This window comes from Chaetodon trifascialis, chromosome 9 (assembly GCF_039877785.1).
Source record: "Chaetodon trifascialis isolate fChaTrf1 chromosome 9, fChaTrf1.hap1, whole genome shotgun sequence".
Taxonomy (NCBI): domain Eukaryota; kingdom Metazoa; phylum Chordata; class Actinopteri; order Chaetodontiformes; family Chaetodontidae; genus Chaetodon; species Chaetodon trifascialis.
Window position 1 is genome coordinate 2,247,884 of NC_092064.1, and position 27,261 is coordinate 2,275,144.

Sequence of the window (27,261 nt, forward strand, 5' to 3'; positions counted from 1 at the left end):
ATACAGACAAAACGCTGGAAAGGTGAGAAAATGAGTGACCGCAGGAAATGCAGTAAAAATTGGTATAAAGTATGTTTTGTACATTAGTAATTAATTTTACACATAATTTTACTAGTGCTGTCAAAAATATCGCGTTATTAAGGCGTTAACGCAAATCAATTTTAACGGCGTCATTTTTTTTATCGCGCGATTAACGTTTTTTATGACCTAGTGAACTTGTAGTTTTTTAGAAGCTGTGGCCACTGCTAGTAACGTTACAAAAACTACAGGATCCGATTGTAAACTGGAAACAAAACAATAGGAACGCCCCACGCATGTTTTGGTCTTGCCTGCTCGCTGTGAAAGTGTAGGCGGATGTCAAGCGCGAAACGCCGAAATGGATGTGAACAAGATTCTGAATAGAAAGTTTAGTTTCAAAAAGTTGCCAGATGGGTCGACTAACAAGACCAAAGTTTGGACAGAGGCATATGGATACCGCAACTAAGAACAAGCTTACTGCAGCCATAGCCAAGTAATGTTCATTCTTTCTGGAGAAATAAGAGGCTGGGTTGATAATCCTCTGGTGAATAAATAGAAGAGCATTATTGTCTGACTGCTTGTATGTTCAGAGGAAACTTAAGAGAGGAAAGTTTAAGCCATGGTTTAACTGCACTATGGGCTGAGTCCTAGTTTACAATGATGTGCACTTTGTAACTTTATCTTGTATCACCCTGTTTTGATCCCTTAGAAAGGGTTGTTGAAGGGGCTTTTTTGTAACCAAGCATTTATTTTTTTGTCATCTGTTTATTGCCAGTGTTAAATTGTGAGATTTGATTCATTCAAATGTAAATGACTGCTCAAAACGAGAATGTTAGTGTGAAATATAAACACTACACATTGTTTTCAATAAAAAACATTTGCGCAAAGCAAGCCACTTTTCCATGTTGATAAAAGTATTAAAATGACAATTAATGGGACATTTAGAATAGATTAAAATGTGCGATTAATCGCGAATTAACTTTGACATTTATGCAATTAATCGCGATTAAATATTTTAATCGATTGACAGCACTAAATTTTACATTATTTTGGTAAGAAATAAATTTAAGCAACAAAAAATCTGAGGAGCTACTTGGGAGCTGTGAGAACTGGCTCTCTTAAAAGAGCCAGAATTCCCATCATTATAACATAGGCCTCATCAATTTTGTTACTGTGGCACTTCCTGGCAGCGTATGTTCTCAGGCTCTGACTGCATTGTTGCACAATTTCCACATGCACTGATACAATCAAATGAAAAGACAATTCATGCATGTATAAAGCTAAAGAAATAACAAACATTGCATACCAGCTATGCCGCCCATTGATTGGATGCAAGACTCCAGTTCCTTTCACAGATGTTTATTAACACCAACACCGTAGAACTAAATGTTCAAGTAGACAAAATAAAAGACATCAGTTATTGCAATTATTACAGAAATAACATGGCTTAGCACCGTAGCTAATACCAATAAGAATACATGGAGCAATACTAACCACTTTAGCCTGCTCCTCAACCAACGGCTCATAAACCTCATTCACACAGTTCACGAAGCATGGAGTGATAAACAAAAAAGAGGGAGACGAACTAGCAGACATCACCGTTACCAGTGCTCCTCGGTCTCTGTGTGAAGCTTACGGAGCTAACAGATGCTACTTCCTGTTTTTTTAATAATTATAGAATAAAAGCATGTAAAAGCATTCAAAATAAATTAAAAAAACGACTGCATTTACACCAGCCCTTTTCAACCAATAACAGCACCCCTTTTTTACATTTGAATGTGTGTGCTCTAGCTAGCTACTTTTCCTCAGCCTGAGGTGAATGGTCAGTCGTGCTTCTCAGCAGTGTGTCTGCATGCTCTGCCCATTCATATGTAAATGACTAGGAGCGCTGAGACTAATTCAATTCAATTTTTATTAGGACAATTTCCATACAGAGCTGGTACAGGCCAAGCTCTTTTATCTACAGAGACCCAACAATTCCCTCATTAGCAAACACTTGGCGACAGTGGCGAGGAAAAACTTCCTTTTAACAGGCAGGAAACCTCAGGCAGAACCAGGCTGTGGGTGGGCGGCCATCTGCCTCGACCGGTTGGTTAGAGAGGGAGAGCAAGAGCAAGAGAGAGAGACAGAGACAGACAGACAGACAGACAGACAGACAGACAGACAGACAGACAGACAGACAGACATGCATCACGGTAACAGTGACAGTGGATGTAATAACAGTAGTAGCAGTTGCAGTGGATGTCAGGCAGAGCCAAGGCAGGACACGCAGCTGCAATCCACAATCGAGATTCAGGCACTGTCCATGAGAACCTGTGAGACAACAAAGCACAGAGACTCCGGGGAAGGAGCTAACACGCCGTGGTACAGTAGAACATGAAAGCGTGCAGAGGGAGAGAAAGACAGGGGAGCTCTGTGTATCTTTGGAGGTCCCCCAACAGTCTAATCCTATAGCAGCATAACTAGGGGCTGGTCCAGGACAAGCCTGAGCCAGCCCTAACTATAAGCTTTATCAAAAAGGAAAGTTTTAAGCCTACTCTTAAATGTAGAGACAGTGTCTGCCTCCCGGATAAAGACTGCAAGATGGTTCTACAGGAGAGGAGCTTGAGAGCTAAATGCTCTGACTCCTGTTCTTCTTTTTGAGACTTTAGGAACCATAAGTAGACCTGCATTCTGAGAACGCAGTGTTCGAGTGGGGTGATAAGGTACTATGAGCTCTTTAAGATAAGAAGGTGCCTGGCCATTTATGGCTTTGTAAGTAAGGAGGAGAATTTTAAATTCTATTCTATATTTTACAGGGAGCCAGTGCAGAGTGGCGAGTATTGGAGAAATATGATCTCTCTTCCTGGTTTTTGTCAGAACACGTGCTGCAGTGTTCTGGAGCAACTGGAGAATATTCAGCAACGAATTTGGGCGGCCTGATAGTAAGGAATTGCAGTAATCCAGCCTGGAAGTTACGAATGCATGGACTAGTTTTTCTGCATCATTTTGAGACAAAATATGCCTGATTTTTGCGATATTACGTAGGTGAAAAAAGGCAGTCCTTGAAATTTGTTTTACATGGGAGTGAAAGGACATGTCCTGGTCAAAGATAACAAATTCTTTACAGTGGTGCTGTAGGCCAGCGCAATGCCATCCATAACATCATCATCAGAAAGTGACTTTCTAAGATGTTTAGGGCCTACTACTATAACTTCAGTTTTGTCTGAGTTTAGCATCAGAAAATTGCAGGTCATGAAGACATGCTTGTAGTCTAGTTAACTGACTGGTTTCTTCTGGCTTCATTGATAAATATAGATGGGTATCATCTGCATAGCAATGAAAATTTATTGAGTGCTTCCTGATAATCTTACCTAAAGGAAGCATATATAAGGTGAATAGAATTGGTCCAAGCACAGAACCCTGCGGGACTCCATAGCTGACTTGACCGAGCACAGAGAAGTCATCATTAATGTGTACAAACTGAGAGCGATCTGACAAGTAGGATTTAAACCAGCTTAGTTCCCTTAATGCCAATGAACTGTACCAGTCTCTGCAATAGGATACCATGGTCAATGGTGTCAAATGCAGCACTAAGATCCAATAAGACTAGTACAGAGACAAATCCTTTATCATACGCAATTAGAAGATCATTTGTAACTTTAACCAGTGCTGTCTCTGTGCTATGATGCACTCCAAATCCTGACTGTAAATCCTCAAATAAACTATTATTGTTTAATAAGTCGCACAGCTGATTGGCAACTGCTTTCTCAAGAGTTTTTGAGAGAAAGGGAAGGTTGGATATCGGTCTATAGTTGGCTAAAACCCCTGGATCAAGAGTAGGCTTTTTAAGTAGCGGTTTTATCACAGCTACTTTAAAGAACTGTGGTACGTAGCCTGTTGATAAAGACAGATTGATCATGTCTAATACTGAAGAGTCAATTAAAGGTAATACTTCTTTAAATAGCTTAGTCGGGATGGAATCTAAAATACAGGTTGATGATTTTGATGATGAAATTATTGAAATTAGTTGGCGAAGGTCGACAGGAGTAAAGCAGTCTAAAACTGCGACAGGCTGAGAAACGGTTTCTACGGTTTCTGTGTTTGAAGACAAAACAGTACCTGTTGACGGCAGGGGCCGATGAATTCTGTCTCTAATAGTTAGAATTTTATCATTTAAGAAGCTCATGAAGTCCAAAGGGTCTAAAGGAATACACTGTTGAACAGAATTATGGCTCTCTGTCAGCCTGGCTACAGTGCTGAAGAGAAACCTGGGATTATTCTTATTTTCCTCTCTTAGTGCAAAGTAATAGGCTGCCCTGGCACTGCGGAGGGCTTTCCTGTATATTTTAATACTGTCTTGCCAGGCGAACTGAAATTCTTCCAAATTGGTAGAACGCCATTTCCTTTCTATTTTCCGTGAAGTTTGCTTTAATTTGCGGGTTTGAGGAGTATACCACGGAGCTAACCTCCTCTATTTAATTATCTTCCTTTTTAGGGGAGCAACAGAGTCAAGTGTCATACGCAATGAACCTGTAGCACTATCAACCAGGTAGACAATCTGGGAGGGACTAAGGTTAGCATAAGAATCCTCTGTTGTATTGAGACATGGCATTGAATTAAATTCTGATGGGATCATATCCTTAAATTAAGCTACAGCACTATCAGACAGGAGTCTGGTATAAGAATTTTTGCCTACTGGCTGGTAGTCTGGTAATATGAATTCAAAAGTTATTAAATGATGGTCCGATAAAAGAGGATTCTGTGAGGAGACTATTAAGTCTTCAATTTCAATGCCATATGTCAGAACAAGGTCGAGGGTGTGGTTAAAACAGTGAGTCGGTTCATGTACATTCTGATGGAAGCCAACTGAGTCTAATGTTGAGATAAACGCAGTGCTAAGGTCATTATCAACGTCGACATGAACATTAAAGTCACCTACAATAATTACTTAATCTGCTTTAAGGACTAAAACTGATAGAAACTCCGAGAACTCAGCTATAAATAAAGTAGGGACCAGGAGAGTGGTATACTATAACAAATAAAACTGGCTACACTGTTTTCCATTTTTCATGAGAAAGAGTGAGAACAAGGCTTTCAAATGAGTTCAAGTCAAGTTTAGGTTTAGGTTTGATTAATAGGCTTGAGTCAAAAATGGCTGCAACTCCACCTCCTCTGCCGCTGCCTCGAGGAATGTGAGTATTAATATGGCTTGGAGGAGTAGCTTCATTTAGGCTCACATACTCTTCAGGACACAGCCAGGTTTCAGTCAGACAAAATAAATCAATATTATGGTCTGATATTAACTTATTTACTAAAACAGCTTTAGAGGACAGAGATCTGATGTTAAGGAGTCCACATTTAATTCTCCTATCTTGTTGTACTATTGCAGTGGTTGTTTTAATTTTAATTAGATTTTTATGTTTAACTCCTGTTCTCTGTACTTTTGGTTTACTTAGTTTATGTGGTCGGGGGGCAGACACAGTCTCTATGGAGTGTTGGGTGGGTAACTGCTCTAATGGAGGCACAGAGAAGCGTGTAGGACTGGAGCTCTGCCTCCTGGTCTCTACTCTGAGTTGTCAGGGGTTAACAGCACAGTTAGACCATTCAATGTCTCAGCAACCCAGTGATTGCTAGAAACCCCCTCCTTTTTATGTAAACAACCAGGACCTTCGGACTCTCTGCTTTCATATGATAGCAGGCTTGTGTGGTTTGCGTGACATGGTGAAATCAGCAGACATGCTAAAGTGGACATACACTATTTCGTTGTTTTCATCACATGCCCATATAATTTATTGCTGTCTGAATTATGTTTCGCTTGGGTGCCAATGCTTTGTAGGGGCTTTTAGCCGAGTTTCTCCCGTCATTCTGGTATGCTACAAGTTAGGATTGGTGCTTCCTAGCGTGAGCATTGACCGTCTGAACTGCGGGCCTCTCATGCTGCCTCCTGTACAGGCTGTGCTCGTACTGAGGAGAAAGAAATTGACGTTTTTAGACTAACCTTTCAGAAGCATCCTGCTGAATTGAGGTTCTGTAGGAGCCTCCCCTCGTTCAGGATCTGATTCAGGTTCGAACATGTACGGTTGAACTACTTAAGAGCTTGGTCTGTTTACTGCCGCCACGTCCCCTACTTTCACACGCGTAGTGCTACATAAGACTACGCTCTCCCGTTACCACGGTAACATGGGTGGGACAGCATCAGCTCATTTGCATTTAAAGCTACAGACACCAGAAACAGCACATTCTGAAACAGAGGAAAATAGAGGGAGGTGAGAATCTTTTCCTTACAGCTATTTCCAGCAAACAGCTTCAGAAACATGTTTTATGGAAATCATAGACGTATGAAACTTATTGAAAAAGCTTCATAATATGTCACCTTTAATGCTGTGAACACCACCAAAAAAAAACATTCACCCTCATTAACTTAACTAATTTAAACCTAAATTATCTGTATGGTTCGACATTAAGTAAACAAAGCCATATAAGAGATCATACACAAAGTATTTTAAATGTGTTGGTAGTCAGTCAACACGAAAAGGAGCCAGGTCTTACCCAAATGAATTTGTCTGGCTTTCCACCATTACTCCACTTGTTCCTTGTGGCATTATTCAGTCGACCTTGTAGTTTCTCTCTTGTCGGTCCTCCTCTCTGGCTACACTCAGGCCAGCTCATATTACATAAGAATCGGTTGTGGATTGGCACCCAGTCGAAGTGACCGTGGCACTACAGTATTTCTTTGCTTGAGCTCTCACTTGCAGTGTAGTAACTAGTATAGAAAGCATCTGACCATCAGGCGTTCAGATTCCTGATTGCGGGGCTGCCTCCACCACACCACACATCACACCAGACACTATGCAGACATAGAGATATTCAATTTTTATATTTGTATTACCACCAATCAGGCTCTAAATCCATTTGCTTTGATAAATAACAGTTAAAATAGGTAAAACTACAAATTTTCAGTGTTAACATAGAGATGAAGTAGGACTATGATACAGAGAGTAAAGTCATTGTGACATTAACATTGTATGGTACAATATAACATAATATGGAACATGATGACTTAGTGGGGGAGATATAGATATATATCAGATAAATTATAATGTCAAGTGTAGTGATATCATATAACATAGTATATAGTACAGCAATATAACCAGTGCTATATTATGTTGTTATATTACCAGTGTTATATTCAGGTTTTGTACTTAAGTAAAGGTAGCAATACACACACTGAAAAAACCCAACTGCAAGTAAAAGTCCTATATTCAAAACCTTACTTAAGTTTCTACGTGTCTAAATATTTACAGTGGAAACCTAAAAATACTCATTGTGCAGTAAAATGGTCCCTGCCAGTACTTTCAGTATTTTCCCCAGCTTTGTGGCAGTGTATTTTTCTGCTTATCCAAAGGGTTTTTAAATAGGTCATTTATCATAAGAAGCGGGAGAATTTTGTCAATCCTTAAAGGAACACTTTATCCTTCAGTTTAAAGCTGCAGTAGGTAACTTGTATAAAAGTAATTTTTTGTCATATTAGCTAAAACTGTCCCTATGCCCAGACAGCAGTACATGAAACATGTAATCTGTGAAAAAAGCCGGCTCCATTGGTCCCACCTACTGCTCCTACTGCGATTTGCAAGAATCCCCCATTCGACACAAAACAACCAATCAGAGCCAGAGGACCATCTGAGGGAGTGTCTGACATTTGCCAATCACTACTTATACACGCTGCGAACCGCCCCCTTCCTCCACTCATGCTGCCAGCTGCCGCTCAATCAAACAGCTCTGTGAGCAGCACCAGGAGGCTAGTAAAACTGCTCATAACGCTGCTGCCAACAACAGCATATACGGCTAAGACAACAAATATTACACTACAGTAACACTCTGCAGTATATACGGTATGTTAGTGACTGTGATGTAGCGGCTGGGCAGAGTTAGCTTGTTTCCGATGCTAAGGCTAACGTTACTTTTGTTACTTAACATTATGTTACTTAACGTTACCTACTTATCTCCCTTTATTCTACTGTTTGTTGTACACACTGTTGTTTTACATACTGTATATTTATACACTATATACAAATTATTCAGCTGTTTATTTTACATTCTTTATCATTTATACATATATTGTATATATATGTATATTTTTTAAACTATTTTCTATCCTGTGCTGAGCCTGCTGCAATTGAAATTTCAGTGTACACGTGCTGTTTACTGAATGACAATAAAGTTTGTCTAAAGTCTACTGGTTATCACGGCAACCATGCAGACGCCGCAGGGAGGAGGCAGGGCAGAACTCTATTAATACAGCTTTAATGTCAGCCCTTTCTGGATTGCCATGCTCAAATAATGCCTGAACAGAGGCTGAAAGTTTGTATGCCTGTTTGGGTGCCCCTTGGTGAAATTGTCACCATGTTCCTCACACACATCACGTTAGCGCCATTCTCTTGTTCAGCTCCAGCTTGCAGTCATTTCTTTTTAGGAGGTGCCTCCAGCATCCCTTTAATCTCCCAGAAGACATCTCCACAACTAATCGTGCATTGTTCAGCCTTTACTTTTTTGTGCATTGTTCAAAGGTCAGTCTGCCAGTGTCTGAAAAGGGCTTCATGAACTAATTCCCTAAGCTGGGTCACCAATCAAGTAAGGTCCAACATCACAGCTTGAGATGGCTACTTTTTGTCATGTATTGGTGTTACTTGTAAAGTGTTACAATGTGCCAAGTATGTATAAATTATCTTTTTTTATGAAAAGATCTCTAATCTATTATTCCATTCTATAATACTCTGTTATTTGTTCTTACACATACACAGCCCTACGCAAACAAACAAACACACACACACACACACACACACACACACACACACACACACACACACACACACACACACACACACACACACACACACAGACTTGCCCAAACCATAACCATAACCACTACTTGCCTAACCCTAACCTTTACCCTAACCTTATCCTAAGATAAACCCAAGTGTTCACCCTAAAATCCAGTGATTAACAATATGGAGACTTGCATTTTGTCTCCACAAGTACAGTGAGTCTCCACAATGTGACTATGTAAACAGATTTATACAGATAAACAGATTTATAAAAATACCAACAACCCACTGTTTTTTAGCTACAAAGGAAGTATTTTATTATAAATTTCATATGTCCAATCTCTATATTTCCATCTTTTTTGATTATTAAGCACATCTAGGTGGTCTATAAATGCAGTGAAAGTATCAAAACGCTTAATACACAGGGAAAATCACACAGTCTGTATTCAGAAACTGTGCTTTTATACTTGCTATCAGAACTTCTGTAAGATTGTGTTGTTACAATTATGTGTACAGTCATCGCCCTCAGCCATGCCAGCAAGCTGAGGCAGTACAGTACCTTTTTTGCTTTTAAGAGTAGTAAAGTGATGCAGAACTTTTGTCAGTGAGTGGGACATTAGGATATTTTTAATAAAATGTTATTGATGAATGTTAAGGTGTGAAGAACAAAATATGATCTGCACACTGTGCTTTCGTAACTTTTTCTTTTTCCCCTGAATGAATATTATATATGTAACTGTGAAGAAACACAATATCTTTATTTTGAGATTTTGAATAGCTAATTGGCTTATTTTCTGATGAGGATGGGCTTGGAGAGTACACAGGGCTGGGCAAGACCTGTCTCCACATGTTGGTGCTGCTTTGGCAGCAGGGAGTATGCATGTGTACGACATACTACAGTGTAGTTGTTCCTTTCCAGCTGGCATTGACTGAGTTTGTGTACTACATACAACAAATCTTGATAAGGATAACATTGTTAAATCACCTTCCCCACTTTGACAGTCAACCATATTTACAACAGTAGCAATCATATACATAAAAATTAAGTTGCAATCGAATGAACTTCTCATCATACATCTTGTCCAATGACAAACAGAGCTCTCCTCTTGGCTAGCCTTGGGTTGTCAGTCCCCATTGTTCCCACTCAAGCCACAAAGAGGTGACACTAACCCCACTCCCAGTTGCTCCTCCTGGGCAATGGTGGCGACATGCAGGAGTCTTTCCCTTGCTCTTTTAGCATCCCATTGCAGAGCAGGCAGTTTCCCCATTCTCTCCACACAGACCACACAGAACAAAGCAGAACAAATTATAGCATCAAGCAAAAGCCTCCACCCATCCAGCTTCTCCGACTCCTGAAATAGCTCTCCAATTGGCAAATCTCTCAGGCTATAAGACTGAGTGTCTAGTATTAGTCCCAAAGATAGCTCCACTCATGCACCCAACAGTACTCCTGGTAGAGCTGGCGCCTCTTTTTCCACAATGCTATCTGACCGTGAAGCCACCTTCTCCAGCAGTGCTAATACAGCTAACACAGCTTGCATGGTTGTTGCAAATCACCAGTTCCCAGGGGCCCTGGAAATTATAATAACTGCAAAGCTTTGGTTCTAGATCTAGGTATCCATTATCTGATTTGTGGGTCTTCCCAGTGCCATAATCTACTTCCTTTCTGGTGGCAATGTAGTAGGTTTTACTTGAACTTTCACTAAACTTTGCTGTTTGGTTCACATGGTCACAGTGTATGAAGAAACAAATGACATCATGTCCAGACAATCAGTCAAGCTCCAGCGTGAGACTGAATCATTGGTATTAACTATTGGAAGTCTGGGCAAACACTGTCTTCCAACTGGTCCTATTCACTCCATTATTGTTTGCGAAAACTTCTGTATAGCAACAGATTATGTTTTTTTCAGCCATTTTGACTCATTCTTGACTAAGAATGGCCTTTAAAAAACTGATGGATTACACCCAAACTGGAAAGGGACCAAGACACTGATGTAAAATTGTATCAACTATATAGTATTTAACTCTGTCTGACCCAGATCCTGGCATAACCCTCATAACCTCACCTTGATTCTGAATGCACCCACTCCTGATAGAGAGGGTCCTGCTGATTCATGAGCTGCATTTACCCATTCAATTGATAAAACATCAAATGACAGCTGCAAAGTCCCATAACGCCTCCACAATATGGATAACCATTTACTCCACAAATACAGCAACACGCTATTGTGTTATACACACTGTAAACACTGCATCTCACTCTCTTTTCTCACTTTGTTTGGATCTTCTGACTTGGGTGGTTCTTACAATGAGGAAAACCCATGGTGTAGGGCCTGTCACTGTCTCTATGATTTTGTTTAGGCCTAGCTTCTTAGCTGTTTTGTAGCCTATCACACAAACCACCTTGGACCACCAGGACAACCTAGGACCAGCCCTCACTCTGCATCACTTGGAATTTGCTCCTAGTCTTTTTATGTCCTGCCTCTGTATTACATGTGCACCATGTGTATATAGCTGTTGCCTGTTGCTTGTTGTTCGGGCAGCTGCAGTGATTTCTTGTGGTCAAGAAGGCCAAGGGTAATTCCAGGTTTTCTGAGCACTGAATCAGTTGTGCTTTGATCTCTTTATCCAAATTGGGAAACTCACAGTTCTTAGCAAGCACGTATAGTCTGGTGTAGTATGTGTCTAGTTTTTCTCCTGGCTGTTGCACTGCTTCTCTAAACATTTATTTCTGGTACAGAATGTTCTTTTTGATATAAAGTACTTTTTTAGTTTCTGTGTAACATAGTGTATTTGTCTGCCTCTACTCCTTGCAGGTCATAGATGTCATGCACATGCTGTCCAACTAGGTGCACTAAAACAGCACCTCACTTCTTGTGAATTATGACAGACAAGAGTCATGAGTCACCCACATTTGAGCTACTGACAGACACTGTTGTTTTTCAGTCTTGAGGTATCTAGCTTACATTGTACATGGATGGAATTATATTTGTGCTTTTCACAGCATTACAAAACCACATTTAAAAAACAGCAGCAGTGTGTACAGAAACAGTGTCCTGGTTAACTTGGAATATCCACAGACCACACAATTAACAGTTTTCATAGGAACAGTTTCTTTGTGAGAAACTAGTTCCAATGCAAAGCATCCACAGTGAGGTCTGTGGAATATACAGAATATCCAGCTACGGGATCTGTAAATGAGGAGTTTACTAATAAATGTAGCTTTTCAATGCATTTCAACCCGTTCATATGCTCACACGCCACACCTTGTTTTTCTCACGCAGAGAAATTGCCAGGATAACGCCCACCAAGTTGCACCGCTATTTTTAATAACAGTGGAACAGGTAGAGGAATTAGTGATGTGTTGGTTGCAAACCAAATGGCTCTTAGAGCCGGCTCTTTGAAGTGAACGATTCGAGCCACTTTGTTTTTTTCTGTTCAAGCCGCACATAACTGGTCAACTACATGATATTTGGTGGCTTCTGTGTGTATACACTGAGCAGGAGGGGGAGGGGTGGGGGTTACAGACAGCGCACGCATGTACAGACACGCACACACCTGCACAACGAATGCTGAATTAAATAAATATTTTTATTTGTACAAATTTATATGTCATTTATCAGATCAGATCCAGATCTCCTGGCCTGTCAGGTCCTCTGGCAGTGGAGGATAGGATAGGTGGAGACTTTTTCAAGTCTTCCTTAAAACAATACTCAGATTCAGCTGAACCTTAAGCTTTACGTTTCCACAGAAAGCAGAAGTTAGTTGGGAAACAACTAGGGGTGGGCGTTATTCGGGTTCAACACCAAATACTAGTGGTGGGCGGATCAATCCAAATATCGATAGTATTGATACCAAGTCGGCATCGGTATCGGATCGATACTAGCCTGGTGAGATCGATTCTTTACTTTAAGTTCCGCTCTTGTTTGCAATGCTGCGGTTTCGGCAAAGAGGAAACAGCCAGGTGGCCGCTCCTGTGTCAGAGCAGAGCAGGCAGGCAGGCACACTTTGCTCCCCCTCCCCCCTCTTGTGTTTGGATGTTGCGCTGTCACGTGACGCACAAAGCAAACACGCAAGTTCGGCTCAGGTTCATCAGCACACGGCTGTTCAGATAAACAACAGGAGAATGGCAGAGAGGAAGAGGAGCACTGTGTGGCAGTATTTTGAAGCGGAAAATGACACAACCGCAAAATGTGGGATTTGCAAGAAGCTTGTAAAATATAGTGGAAACACTACCAATTTATACAAACATCTCAAAAACCACCCCAATCAAAACATGGAGCTAAAAAAAACGGAGAGAGGAGAAGAGAAATCCCCCACCCCCTGGCCCCGCTGCAAGACCCCCAGTCCAGAGGCTGAGGTCATTGGCAGAGGCCTTTCAGCATGGCAGAAAATATCCAGGCAGGTTATAATGTTGAAAGTAACAAAGTGAAACTGTTATTTATTACTTTAGCCAACTCTAAAAGTATAAATTATGCCAAGACCTTGATGTAATACATTTATCCCATTGAAATGTGTTATTTAAATGAATACATATACTGGAATTAAAACACATATACTGAATATAATATGGCTCAGAATTTATTTAATATTATTGCCCTTTTGTGTTAACTGTCAAAAGGATACTGTATGATTTCTACATTTAAACTACACATAGATGTGCTAAAGGCTTATTTGTTTTATTATTTCACTTAGCTGATTCCCCAAGAGCAGAAGAGATCACAAGAGATGATTGTTAAAGATCTGCAACCTCTTTCCATAGTGGAGGATGATGGCTTCAGGAATTTTGTGAAGACACTTGACCCCCGGTACAAAATTCCAGGCAGAAAATCTTTAATGGAGGGGAAACTACCAGCTCTTTATGAAGACTGTTGTGCTAAGGTTAGAAAGGCACTGAGTGGTGTGGACAATGTTGTGCTCACCAGTGACATGTGGACATCAAGAACCACAGAGGCATATTTAACAGTCTCATGCCACATGATCGATGAAAACTGGCAAATGGTGGCATACGTGCTTGAAACGTGCTCTGTTCCTGGACAACACACTGCAGACAATATTTGCACAATTAACCAGAATCACTGAAGAATGGGGCATAACGGACAAGATTCTGGCTGTTGTAACAGACAATGGTGCCAACATGGTTGCTGCTGTGCGCAAAGCAGGATGGACACACTACCCATGTTTTGCACACACTTTAAATTTGGTGGCAAAAGACTTCATTAAAGCTCTGCCTGACTTGCTTGAGCTTCAGCAGAAAAGCAGTGCTATTGTTGCTTTCTTTCATCACAGAACTAAAGCTACAGACAAGCTCAAAGACATCCAGAAGCAGCAGAAGTTCCCTGAACAAAAACTAATTCAGGCAGTTGAGACAAGGTGGAACTCTGTATTCTACATGTTGGAGAGATTGCTTGAGCAAAAGGAGGCAGTTACCACAGTCCTCTGTCTCCTTGGAAAGAGCTCACTTTGTCTAAATGAGGAAGAATGGTCTGTCATCCATCTCTCCATCAATGCACTGAGACCATTTGAGGAAGCAACCAGAGAGATATCAGCTGAAAAACATGTTTCTGTGTCCAAGGTGATTCCCCTTGTGTCACTGCCTCTTAGAACCACTAAAGCTTCAGAGTCTCAAGGTAGCAAGCTCGCTGCTCAGCTGTCAGGGCATTGTCACCGTTGTTTCAACTCTATTGAAACATTTTATGGTCTTGCTGTCTGCACCTTCTTGGACAACAGATTTAAAAACCAGCAGCATCCGTGACTCTGCAAACATTGACTGTGTAAGAGCTCCGCTTCTAACTGAAATGCAGTCTGTGAGTCAGATGTCAGCACATTCATCATCTGCCACCAGCTCTGCCACCAGCTCTGCCACCAGCTTTGCCACCAGCTCTGTCACCATCTCTGCCCCCAGCTCTGCCCCAACTCCTGAAATTACCTCAAGCTCGTCTGGAGGGGCTACTTCATCTCCACTTGCAGCAAAAGGTGGGATATGGGAAGAATTTGACTGTAAAGTCCTAGCCTCTTAGCAGCATCAGACAACTGGCACTCATGCCCTTATTGAGATGCACAGATACACTGAGGAGAGGCCAGTTCCTCGGGATCAGGATCCACTACTTTGGTGGAAAAACTATGAACAAACATTCCCCTCTCTGAGAAAACTTGCCAAAAAATACCTGTCAGTGGTTGCAACATCAGTGCCAGCTGAGAGGATTTTTTCAAAAGCAGAGCAGTTAGTTAAGTCACAAACGAAGTGCATTAAAGGCAAAAAATGTTAATATGATGCTGTTCTTGAACAAAAACCTGTAACCAAAACCTTTGTTCTGCACAGAATAACTAAGGGCTTTGGGGGTTGTTAAGTTGTTTACATATTATTTATATTTTCACCAGTTGTTTTTGTTGTTGAGAATTTTTATTTAATTTTTGTATTATAGTTTTTCAATAGTACTTGTTTGTTTTAATTTGTTTACTGGTTTGCGTGCACTTTTTATTTAAGATTTTTCTGAAAAAAATTTGATAATAAAGCATTTTCCATTCTATATTCTACACTTTGTCCTAATTCTGTCCTGGGTTTTAACTATTTAATAACAAAAAAGGAAACAGCACAAAAAAGACTCAGGGTCATGAAAATTAATTGAGATTTAGCAATTCAATGACGCATCCACCTTATTTATTGAAAAGTATCGATATCGGTATCAGTATCTACGATACTGGCCCGTATTTACTTGGTATCGGATCGATACCAAAATATGCAGTATCGCACACCACTACCGAATACCAGTGTATATTTTTGTTATGATATGAATTTTTAATATACCGCCACACCAGTGTATGTGATTACGCAATGTCCGTAACTTTGCGCTGCGCAACACTGTTTCAGACGGGACCGTTTTCAATGTTGCTCTTCTAAACAGGCATGGTGCGGGGCGTGGTGAGTGTAAACTGCAGTGCTCTGGTGTTACGTTACGGTGAAGATGGATGGGGCAGACATTGGCTGTGTCCCAATTCAGGGGCTGCATCCTACGAAGGACCCAGCCTACACGGCCCATGGAGGCCACGGCCTTGGAGGCTCCTCCGTCGGCAGCATCAACTATCGGTAAATGGGACGGTCTAGCCTTTGGAGCATTCCCTGATTGCGTCACGACATCATAACGTCTTCCCTCCTAACCCGGGAAAAACACACGTACGGAGACAAAAATTTAACAGACGACACAACAGAAACATAACCGACAGACGACGGAAACATAACAGACAGACGACAATGGAGCCAGAGGTTTTGCGACACCGGCGGCTCGTTTATCTCCGGCTGGGAGAGCGCCGTGGGGAGGTAACATTAACCGGCTATTTTAACCCATATTAATGTTCATACATAGCTACCATAGTTGGTGGTAATTAATATACCCGTTAATAAACGATACCGTTTAGTGACAAATGCTTGCCATATAAACTATGGACTGACATATATGTCATTTAACCATGAGTCTTGATACTTCTGTATGCTGTAATTTTAATGCTATGTTTTCAAGATCTGAAAAGTGCTTGAATTGAATAGTTAAATGTGTATGAACCCTGTAAATAACCCTGACTTAATTCAATAGCCTATTAAAATGTTGTGTTATTAAACATCAGAACCATATTGAGAAGCCAAAGTGTAACAGATGGAGAAATGAAGCATTACTGGTCTAAGCTTTAACATTCACTAGAGGTGTCGTATCAACTAAAATTCGGTTTCTCTTGTTTAATCCTCCTGTTCTTACCCTCCTTTCTCCATCCAGGCAAGGGCGATGTACTGCTGCATAAACATCAGTGTTCCTGTTCTGCTATTATTTTTCAACGATCATGACACCAGACAAGATTTTAGGCTGAGCAGAGAGTCCCTGGCGGTGCTGCTGGAGCTTCTCCACCGGGAAAGGCGACACGGATGGGGTGCCACAATAGAGACCTTGGTCTGTCTCTTCTGGCTGGCGAGTGGGACATCCTCCAGTTGTGGTGGACCGCATCATCCATCGAGTTACTGAGGAGGTGGTGGCCATTCACCACAGGGTCATCTACCTCCCCAAGACCACAGAAGACCTGGCGACAGCAACTCAGAGGTTTGCAGAGCTGGCAAGACACAGAGCTTTTCGAAAAGCTGCTGGAGCAATCAACGGCTGCCATGTGAGGATCAAGCCTCCAAGCAGTCCTGATGGTCACTGTTACCGGAACAGGAAACTGTCTGCTTCAATAATCTTGCAGCACCACCAGGGATATATGTTCTCTGTAAATCTGCAAATTTCTGTAAATAGTCATTTCTGCTGATCTTTTGTAAATAGTTGTACATTTTAAGAATGCCCACTTGTAAATAGAAATATTCATATTGTATCTTTGTAAATATCTGTAAATATCACAGAAAAGTAAAATAATTGTGTTGTCACTGAAAAGTAGTTCAAAAGTCTACTTATATTGTAAATAAGAAATGGAATATATAATGTAACGAGGTTATAAGATTTTAGTTTAGAACACAATATTTTTAATTACCAATTTAAATCTAACATCACAGAATGTAATTAAACAGAAAAAAAAACATTAAAAAGAATCAGCACCCGTCAATCATGTTTTGTCAATTTTTTGCAGGATTGTTCTAAACATGAGTGAAGCATGACAAAAGGTAAACACACAAGATCACATTATCACAGATATGTACAGATTCACAAAAAGTGACATCAGGACAGACATAAAATTCCCACCCCCACCCAAAAACAACATTCATTTGATATGATCCAAAGATTATATTTGGTCTTTGTACAGGATTTGGGTTCCTTTATGTAACTTTCACATACAAATACAGTATGTATAGAGAACAAATAGGCTATTCATTTATGCCTCAACAGTTACCTCCATCCGAGTGTGGCCGTGTTTTTGCCCCCTGTAAACAGATGGTCGTTTGGACCACGGAATTTAATAAACTCCTCCGTTTGCTCCTTGCTCACAAAATGACATGTAAAGTATATTTTCTGTTATGTCAACAGACAAAAGTATTGTTCAATATAATAACGACAGTAAGATTAAAATTAAGATTTAAGATTAAGATTTTACTTTTATTGATCACTGCACACACACCATGTATTGTGAAATTATTTTCTCTGCTTTTGACCCATCTTGGTCCGGCGCTCCTCTGCGGCAGACCAGGAGCGGTGGGCTGCCAGCCGCCAGCCGCCAACCAACGCCGGTGCCCGCGCCCGGGGACCCATCTTTTGTTTTCTCTTTTGTCACCGTTGGTCAGACGGTGATCTTCTTGCATATTTTTTTAATGGGGGTTATTAAGGAGGAAACCCCAAGTAAACACGGGGAGAACATGCAAACTCCACACAGAAAGGAGCAGCAGGCACCGAAGACCACCAGCGCCCACAGTGGGATTCGAACTGGGGACCTTCTAGCTGTGAGGCGACAGTGTTACCACTTGTGCCGCCGTGCTACCCAATAGCAATAATAACGATGCTGCTGGTGCTGTTGGTTGCTATTGTTAAAAAAAAGAATCGGTGCGCAAAGCATTTTGGGATATGTGAGGCCGCGAAGGATAGTAGCGATGCATCCACCGAAAACAGGGAAAAGGAGGACGCATTTGTCGGCTGCATTTGGAGGACCCTTCAAATTTGGACGAATTGGGGCAGCCTTCGCGCAGCGCTATGACGTAATCGGCCTTCAAATGCATCCTCCGAAGGATGCAGCCCTTGAATTGGGACACAGCCATTTAAAGTTCCGAAATTGAAGCTGCAGAACTAGTAGAACATGATGACACAGAAGAATTTGTGCCAGAAAGAGGAGCCGTGTCTGTAGCTTTTTTTGTCAGGCTAACATGAGCAATTTGCTCCACCACCTTAGCCGCAAGCATATCTTGTAACAATAAGACATAAATAGTATATGTCCACTTTATTTCGCCACTTCATGCAAACCACACAAGCCTGGTATCATATGAAAGCAGAGAGTCTGATGATCACAAAGATGTCTGCCTCCTCACTGTGACGAAAACTCTGCAAGCTAGCAGCCAATCAGTAGCAGAGAAAAACTTCACTAACTCATACAATACGCTGCTAATGTCTAATGTATGACTCTGCGTTAGTTTGAGATCAATCACGAAGGTCCTAGTTGTTTACCTAAAGAGGAGGGGGTTTCTAGAGTGGAGGGAGCTCTCTTTATGCGATAACCTATCTCTGGGCTTACTTCCTTCTGGATCGTCATTGGTGTTACTATGGTGAATTTGGGCACTGCCCCTCGAATCTCTTGACTCTGGCTGGTCAATGGAGGTGTCGATCAATAGGTTGCTGAGTTATTGACAGGTCTAACTGCGCAGTTAGTTTCACCGCTCCTTCTCATGTACACATGAATGAGCAGAGCGCTAACAGAGGACTCTGCTGAGCAGCCCGAGGTGTTATTTTACTGTTTTATTTGCATTTCATCCTTTTGTGAGAGATAAGAACATTAGCACGCAGAAAAAAAGGCTGAAAAAGTGTTTTCAACAGAGGAGTTTCTCCATATGCTTGGATAAGATAACTGTACTCTGCCCAAATGAGCGCCTGAAAAAACCTGTGTTCTGTCTTCCAGATGAAAGAAAAAAAAAAATACCGTCATATACCGTGAAACCATTGTAATTTTGAAAAATACCGTGATATATTTTTGGTCATACTGCCCAGCATTGATAATTAATTAATTAATTAATTAATTAGTAAGTAATTAGTTAATTACTTTTACAATTTGGCTGCTTTAACAGATGTATCCTAAAGAATGGGAACATTCTTACATACTATATGACCATACTACGAATAAACAGAGACATCACTTTGTGGAATGACACTGTTTCTATATCTTCACTGTAGAATTGTTTCTACAAACAGTGTTGTAACCACAGCATCCATGGTTCTACTCTGGCTGAGGACTTCGTTACATGTCATATCCCTCTCATTCCTTATGTTATCTGGTATCTGGTTATCAGTGACAGCACAGATCTCTACCAGTCAAATGTATCCAGAAAAAATAAAAATAAATAAATTTGGTCTTGAATTTTTTTTTTTTCTTTGATTGATTGCATGAGAGTGGTAGTTCCCTGCTGTTCCAGCTGATCTGCAGACAAGCCTGCTTCAACTGCCAGCGCTCCTCTCTGCAGATACATTCAAGTATCATCTTATAGTTTTCATAAGATTGATATCAGCAGATTGTGATGATTGGCACGTGACAGCCATGATGTTGATGCCAGTGTTTATGTTACAGTCTTACCTGACATCAAGATATCCATCTACAGGAATAAAGGAATGTTGGGTTTTTATTCAGAAGTCATGCACCAAAGGGCTGAGTAGTAAATTACTGGCCCACATGGATGTACAAGACATACTTGCATTGCCTGCAGAGGCAAGAGAAAACAAAAATTAAAGCAAGCTAGTGCTGTATCAAAATCTGTCAGACAAAGTGTATCAGATATGTACTATTTACCATCTAACTGATGCTAACTGAGCTAGGTCCCTAGTTTCACACAGGACTCTATTTAAGTGTGCTACATATTGTATGTAGAGGTTTTTTTGGTTCTCAATTCTCAATTTCACTCAGTGCAGTTTAGTCATTTACACGCATGTGTCTGACTGACTGACTGGGATATTATTTAGAGTTGTAGGTTGTTGTTATTGGGATCTTGAAATAACTTGCTATCGTGTTACACGTACCAGGAGCTGCCTAACAAATAGCAAATACTGCGATGAGGCGTCGTGATCCAAACATTGTCCAGCTTTTGCTACTTCTTGCAACTCTAGGATGTTAGATTACTGTAAGTATCTCAATTACATGAAAAGCGGGTAAAAAATGGAGTTGGTGTTGGATTGAATGCATACAATTCATACTGTACCGTATATAAACAGACATTTATTATATTCTGGTTCTTGTTTTGTGGTTTGTGAGTGTGTATCATTCCTCTCATTGTCAGCTGAACAATTTACACTATTCTACAAACCTGATGATAAAAAAGCTGTGGAAATCATAGATAAACAGAATATGATATTTATATTTGCTTAGCCTGTTTGACATATACTCAAAAACATACATATACAATACATATACTTGAAAACAGTACATTGATTATTGTATGCTTCTTCTGAATTTGATGCCAGCAACACGTTTCAAACAAGTTGAGACAGGAGCAACTAAAGACTGGGAAAGTTGTGGAATTTTCCAAAAACACCTGTTTAGAACATTCCATATATAAATAGGTTCATTGGTAACAGGTGATAGTATCATGATTGGGTATGAAAGGGACAACCTGGAAAGGCTCAGTCATTCACAAGAGAGAATATGGTGAGGTTCAAAACTTTGTGAAACATATGACTGTGAAAGGATCATACTACATGGGCTTGGGATCCCTTGTAAAATCATTGTCTGTAAATACACTCTGAATAATTGCAATATGTTTTCGTTCTCTTTTTACACAGTGTACATTTGCATTTTATGCACGATTATTTAATGTCTATCAGGGACTGCATTTTGGCTAATCAAATCAATCACACACAGAGAACCACACAGGATCCCAGAAGAACATACTCATAATATACTATATATCCTACTGATTACAGATTTGTTTGTTGTAACTTTGTCTTGTCCCATAAGCAGGCATTGACAGAGATATCCTGCTTGTCCCCTGCAGGCTGCAGCAGGGAAACTTTCAGTGGATGGGTTTCTGCAGATGTCCAGCGCTGAGCTGCAGGACACCATGAGATGCCTGGGCTCCAACTCAGAAGATCGTTCTCGCCTTACTGTCGCCCTCTCCTGTCTGAAGAGTGCTAATGAAACAGGTAAACTAAGACCACTGGCTGCCCCACTTGTTGTGAAGGGGTCATTCATAGGAAGTTCATAAAATACAATCAATAAAAAATCCTGATTCAGGTTGATTTATTTATTCTTGAATTGTAATTTCGATAAATGATATGAAATGAGAAATTATATGATATATTTTTACATTCCACATTTGAAAAGGGCATTTGCAAATATATTGGGTTTCTTTATAATGGATTTAAAAACAGAAACCGCAAAGCAGGGGGTATTGCAGCTGTCCGGCCACTGTGTGTCAGTTGTAGTAGATTTTTAGTATTTTGATCAATTAAGACAGAACCCATCCTTCAGGGTTCATTCTTGACCTCTAAAATAATAGTTAAACAAAACAATCCAACTCCATAGAAAGATTAAAAGTAAACCGATGAATTGTGAAAAATGGTATGATGTAGTGGATTGCTTTTTTCTGTTAACTTTTTATTATTTTATTTTTGTTCTCACATGGTGAAACCAACTAACTTCATTAATATTAGAGAAGTGAGTAAGGCAATTGGTTAGAAAGGTAGCTGGAAAATATGACTCCAGACTGCTCATTCAAGTGGCAAGAGTCGATTTTATGTTTCTGGATTATTGTAGTTGGAGGTTTGTTATTCAGGTAATTCAGAAACATGCCCAAAGAAAAACTCAAGTCCAGGATGTGTCCCCAGTTATTGGTGGGCGCCAGGGCTGGACTGGCACCAAAAACTTGCCCTGTCAATTCTGGCCATGGCAGCCCACCATGATTATTTATACGATATGTGGAGGCACATGACATACCAGAGGATATATGCGCACATTGTGTTGTTTCAAAAATGAAAATAAAGCGCAGTAGCCTACATGGAAGAGATTAACCATGCTAAACAAAATTATATGTTCTTTCAATACTCACAGAGACTCTCATCTTGGGAGAGATGGTACAATTCCCATCTTGAAGTGAAAGTGGTTGTCAAAGAAACACTGCTGGAGATGTTTGTAGACTAGTGTTAAATGAAATTTACTGTTTACAAATAAAGACAATTAGGCCTACACTAAGACGATACATCCATGTAAAATAAAGAGAGAGAGAATTGGCTTCATAGAGAGAGAATTGGCTCCCCCCCCAATTATTTAAAGTTGTCTCCTCTCCGCATCGACAACAATCGAAATGCGCAATATAAAATGCAGGTGGCTTACTGGCTACTGGTGCAGGTTGCAGATAAACGCTCAAATGCTTGCCAATCAAGAGTGACATACACACACGCGCACACACACACACACACACACACACACACACACACACACACACACACACACACACACACACACACAAGCAAGCCCTCTGCCCTCCCTACATGAAAAGTCCCTCTTCATTCTGCTAACATTTCGGCTACTTCTTACCGGGCTGACAGTAGCTATTCTGACCTCCTCAATCTGTCCCTGCTGGGTCATGTCTCTCTTTCCTCCTCCTCCTCCTCCTCCAAATCAACCTGAATAGCTACTTCTCTTTCCTCTGTTTTACGACTCTGTTGCACATTAGAGCTGTGTGCCTCTCCGACAGCCTTTGCACTAGGGACTACTTCTGCATTTGATGTTGATGGCCCTGCTGTTGCAGTCGAAGTTGTGGCCGCAAACATGTTTGTGATTTTGGCACATTTCGCTGCGTCCACTTGTAGGCTTTTGAGCCTCTTTTCTCACAGCTTCTCTGCGCCCCCTTGCGCTTTTGTGGTTTAGGCCTATCCACTTCCACAGACGGACACTCACTTCGCTCTATCCCCGGTCAAACTCCAATGGCGAAATTTGATTAACCTTGCTTGGAGGGGAGGGGCAGGCCAAGGAGGGAGGTGAGGGCTGAGAGATTTCATTAGACTAACCCATTGTCCTTCAAGAAAATGTACCAATGGACCGTGTTTCGTGTCTCAAATACCATTGCGGACAATTGAAAAAAAAAAAAAATTATACCTTTTTTTTTTTTTTATAAATTATGACAGCCCGGCCCCAAAAATGTGCATCGGCCCACCAGGCATTGCCCGGTATGCTGGATGGCCTGTCCATGCCTGGTGGGCCCAGAGACATGCTGCACAAGGTTAAAATGAAATCTGTGCCAAACAAATTGGAGGGATTGTCCGTGTGAATGTTAAAATCACCAAATATAATTGCCTAATCAAATTTAAGCACAAGAGAGGACAATAACTCAGAGAATTCACTGAGAAAGCTCATATTAGAGTTGGGGGTTGATCAATTATTACTCAACAAATTGAGTTATTGCACACTATTTAAAAGTTAAAATTTCAGCAAACAGTTGAAAGAACCAGAACTAAAAAAGAAGTGAGATGATTCTTAAAAGCAGCTGCAACACCACAGCCAGTTAACCTTGGTGCATTCAGAAGATTGGAGCTGGGTGGGCAGAGCTCCACTAGAATGGACCGTTCCCCAGGTTTAAGCCAGGTGTCAGTAAAGAACAGGAAGTCTAAGTTATGGGATGCAATGAAATCATTGAGAATGAAAGATATATTAGACAAAGCCTAAGAGGTTAATAGTGTAAAGACAGCTGGAATAAGGGTTTTAGCTGGATAGGAATAAATAGACTGTAATCATATTATCTGACCTAGAAGTTGAAAATATAGAATGTGCTGGTTATTAGTTCTAGGCGTACTTCTAACAGAAATATAATGTATGAGTCCAGGGAGATACAGTTAGGTGAACTCAAAGCAGGTGGGGAGGTAAAAAAAGGTCAAAAGGCGTGAAGAGGGATGGAGGCCATCTGGTTGAAAATGCTGAGTCCTATTGAAAAAGGCAGCAGAATTCCAAACAAAGGGGATATCACTGTTCCTGCAGTAGCCCTTTAGAAAGATGAGGTGTTGGTTGTACGTAACTGAACTTCATGTCACCAAAACGAGGGGGCAGCTGGATCAAGGCCAGATCGGGGTGGCCTGGGTGTAACGAACCAACCTGAAGGCAGAAACTTAAACCTCAAAGCCTATTGCAGCATAAGTGGGGGCTTGTCCAAGGCAAGCCTGAGCCAGCAGTAACTGTGAGGTATATCAAAACAGAAGGTTTAACACCTACTCTTTAATGTAGAGAAGGTGTCTTCCCTCAGGACCGAGAGTGGAAGATGGTTCCACAGGAGTGCAGCTTAATATCTGAAGGCTATGGTTCCATTTCTACTTTTGGAAACTTTAGAAACCATAAGTAAGCCTTGAACAGGAGTTTAACTGTTTTTTTTGTTTGTTTTTTTTTTACTGGGAAAATCTGTTGAAGTCCAACATATTTAAATCTGTAGTTCATAATATCACTTGACAAATAAACTTTAAGAATAAGAACTTTAAAAATAAATTTTGCATGTGAAAATGTCAATGATGACAAAAGCCAATAACTTAACAACACAGTATAGGACATCATTTAATTTGTTTATTGGTCTGTGTGGGTATGCAAATCTTTTAATAGACATGTCTATGTTGAAATAATATGAAAGTAGTATTTCTCTCATTGTATGGGTTGAAAAAAGACAGAATGAAAAAATTGATTAGAAGTTAGATAAGTTAGAGCTCTCAGTACATACAGTTAGATGTGCAAAGTTATTCAGGAAAATAAAGTTCAGTGTGCGGACCATCAGATGATAAGTCTTCTCTCCGTGTACAGAGCAGAGTCATTGTGCAGCATTATTGCAGTGGGTAGGAAAGACTTTCTGTGGTGGTCCTTACTACAGCAGCGTTAATGAAGCCTCCAACTGAAAATACCCTGCTGTCAGATTAATAGGTCATACAGGTGATGTGAAGTGTTGGACATTATGTTCAGAAATTTGTGCAACATTCTTCTCTTAAGACCCAACTCTAGGGGCTCCAGAACAGTCCCCAACTCAGAGACAGCCTTCTTTATCAGTTTCTTCATGTCACTGACTCTGGTTCTGCAGCCCAATCAGATGGCTGCAAGAAAATTGCACTTGCAGCAACAGACTGATAGACTTGAGAAAGTCTACACTGTCCCTTCCTGTAGACAGCCTCAGTGTTACATTTCCAGTCCTGTCTGTTGTCAAAGTGAACTCCAAGGTGTTTGTAGCCCCTCCACTACCTCTACCTCCCCTCCAAGGATGGAAACAGTACTAGTAATAGTAAATTACCCCTGGTCCTCCTGAAGTCCATCCAGGAGTAGATGATTATTTCCACTCCATGCCATAAAGCAGTCCACCAGTTCCTTGTACTCCTCCACCACTTACACACTTCACAGTTGCAGAGTCATCAGAAAATTTTTGCAGATGACAGGACTGTGAATTGTACCGTACCACAACTCGGAGGTGTACCGTGTAAAGTGCAAAGGTGAGAGTACAGTCCCCTGTCCCCTGTCTTGTGCTGAGACACGTACAGTCCTGCTCACCATTATTGGCACCCCTTCATTTTTTGCATAACCTCTACAATATCTTCAGACATAAATGGAAATGTACCAAATGTATTTCATCAGGATCTTTTAATTGTAGGTCCAAAGTAATTTAACAAATTGTTTTTTCAACTTACATATAGTAGTTTCAAAGAAGAAACAGAAAAAAAACAGCATGTGCAGCAATAATGGCACCCCTCTTTAATATTTGGTTGCACACCCTTTGGCAGTGATAACAGCCTCCAAACGTTTCTTGTAGCCATCTATAAGCTTCTTGCACTTCTCAGCTGGTATTTTCTCCCACTCTTTTTTTGCAAATTGTTCAAGCTCTTGAACATTTGCAGGTTTCTTTTTCCCAATGGCAGATTTCAGCTCATACCAAAGATCAGATTGAGATCAGGACTCATTGCTGGCCATTTTAAAACAGTCCATTTTTTCTTTTTCAACCATTCCTGCATGCTTTTGGATGTGTGCTTTGGGTCACTGTCTTGCTGGAAGACCCATGATCGTTGACTCAAACAAAGTTTTTTTACACTGGGTAGGACATTTCACTCTAAAATTTCTTGATAATTCCCTGATTTCATGATTCCTGTGATACGGTCAAGGCCTCCAGTAGCAGATGCAGCAAAGCAGCCCCACAGCATTATGGATCCTCCACCATGCTTAACTGTTGGTAGGGTGTTCTTTTCCTCGGTACTTGTTGAAACCATAACCCCAGACTGTTCCAGGTTGGCCTTCAGGTCTTTGGATGTTTGCCGTGGTGTTTTTTTCCACCATTCGCACCAACCTTCAAAGACTTCTCTCATCAATTTTTCTCTTCCCCCCATGTCCAGGGAGGTTCTTGACAGTTCCATGCTTCTGAAACTTCTTAATAACATTCATAACATTCCACACTGTTGAAACAGGGATACCAAGGTCTTTGGAGATGGCCTTATACTTCTTGGAGGTCTTGTGTTTGCGAATTATCACACTTCTGATGTCCTCAGACAGCTCCTTTGTCTTCACCATTGTGACAAAGGAACAGGGAATGACAGATGGCTTTTTAAAACACACAAGTCATCATTCATTGGCTAATTCATGTCACATGGGCACAAACAATTTATTACAGGTGATTCTCATTTGTGATTTACCAAAGGTGAGCCACAGTGTGTTTCCATACTAATTTACAGCAAAGGGTGCCAATAACAGTGATACAGCAAGCTTGAAGTTTTTCTATTTTTTCCTCCCATTGTTCATTGTTTTTAATTGTTGTTTATCATTTGCTCTTTTG

The 27,261-nt window shown here is 40.7% G+C and overlaps 1 protein-coding gene across 3 annotated transcripts in view; it reads left to right on the forward strand.

Annotated features, from left to right (window-relative positions):
• Nucleotides 1-27,261, forward strand: part of LOC139336736 (kinase suppressor of Ras 1-like) — a 64,216-nt gene that overhangs the window by 19,603 nt on the left and 17,352 nt on the right. For all 3 annotated transcript variants that reach the window (XM_070970941.1, XM_070970940.1, XM_070970942.1), the window contains exon 2: nt 21,478-21,625. In XM_070970941.1, coding sequence (XP_070827042.1) covers nt 21,517-21,625 — 109 coding nt within the window. In that variant the 5' untranslated portion in view covers nt 21,478-21,516. The remainder of the gene's footprint in view (nt 1-21,477; nt 21,626-27,261) is intronic.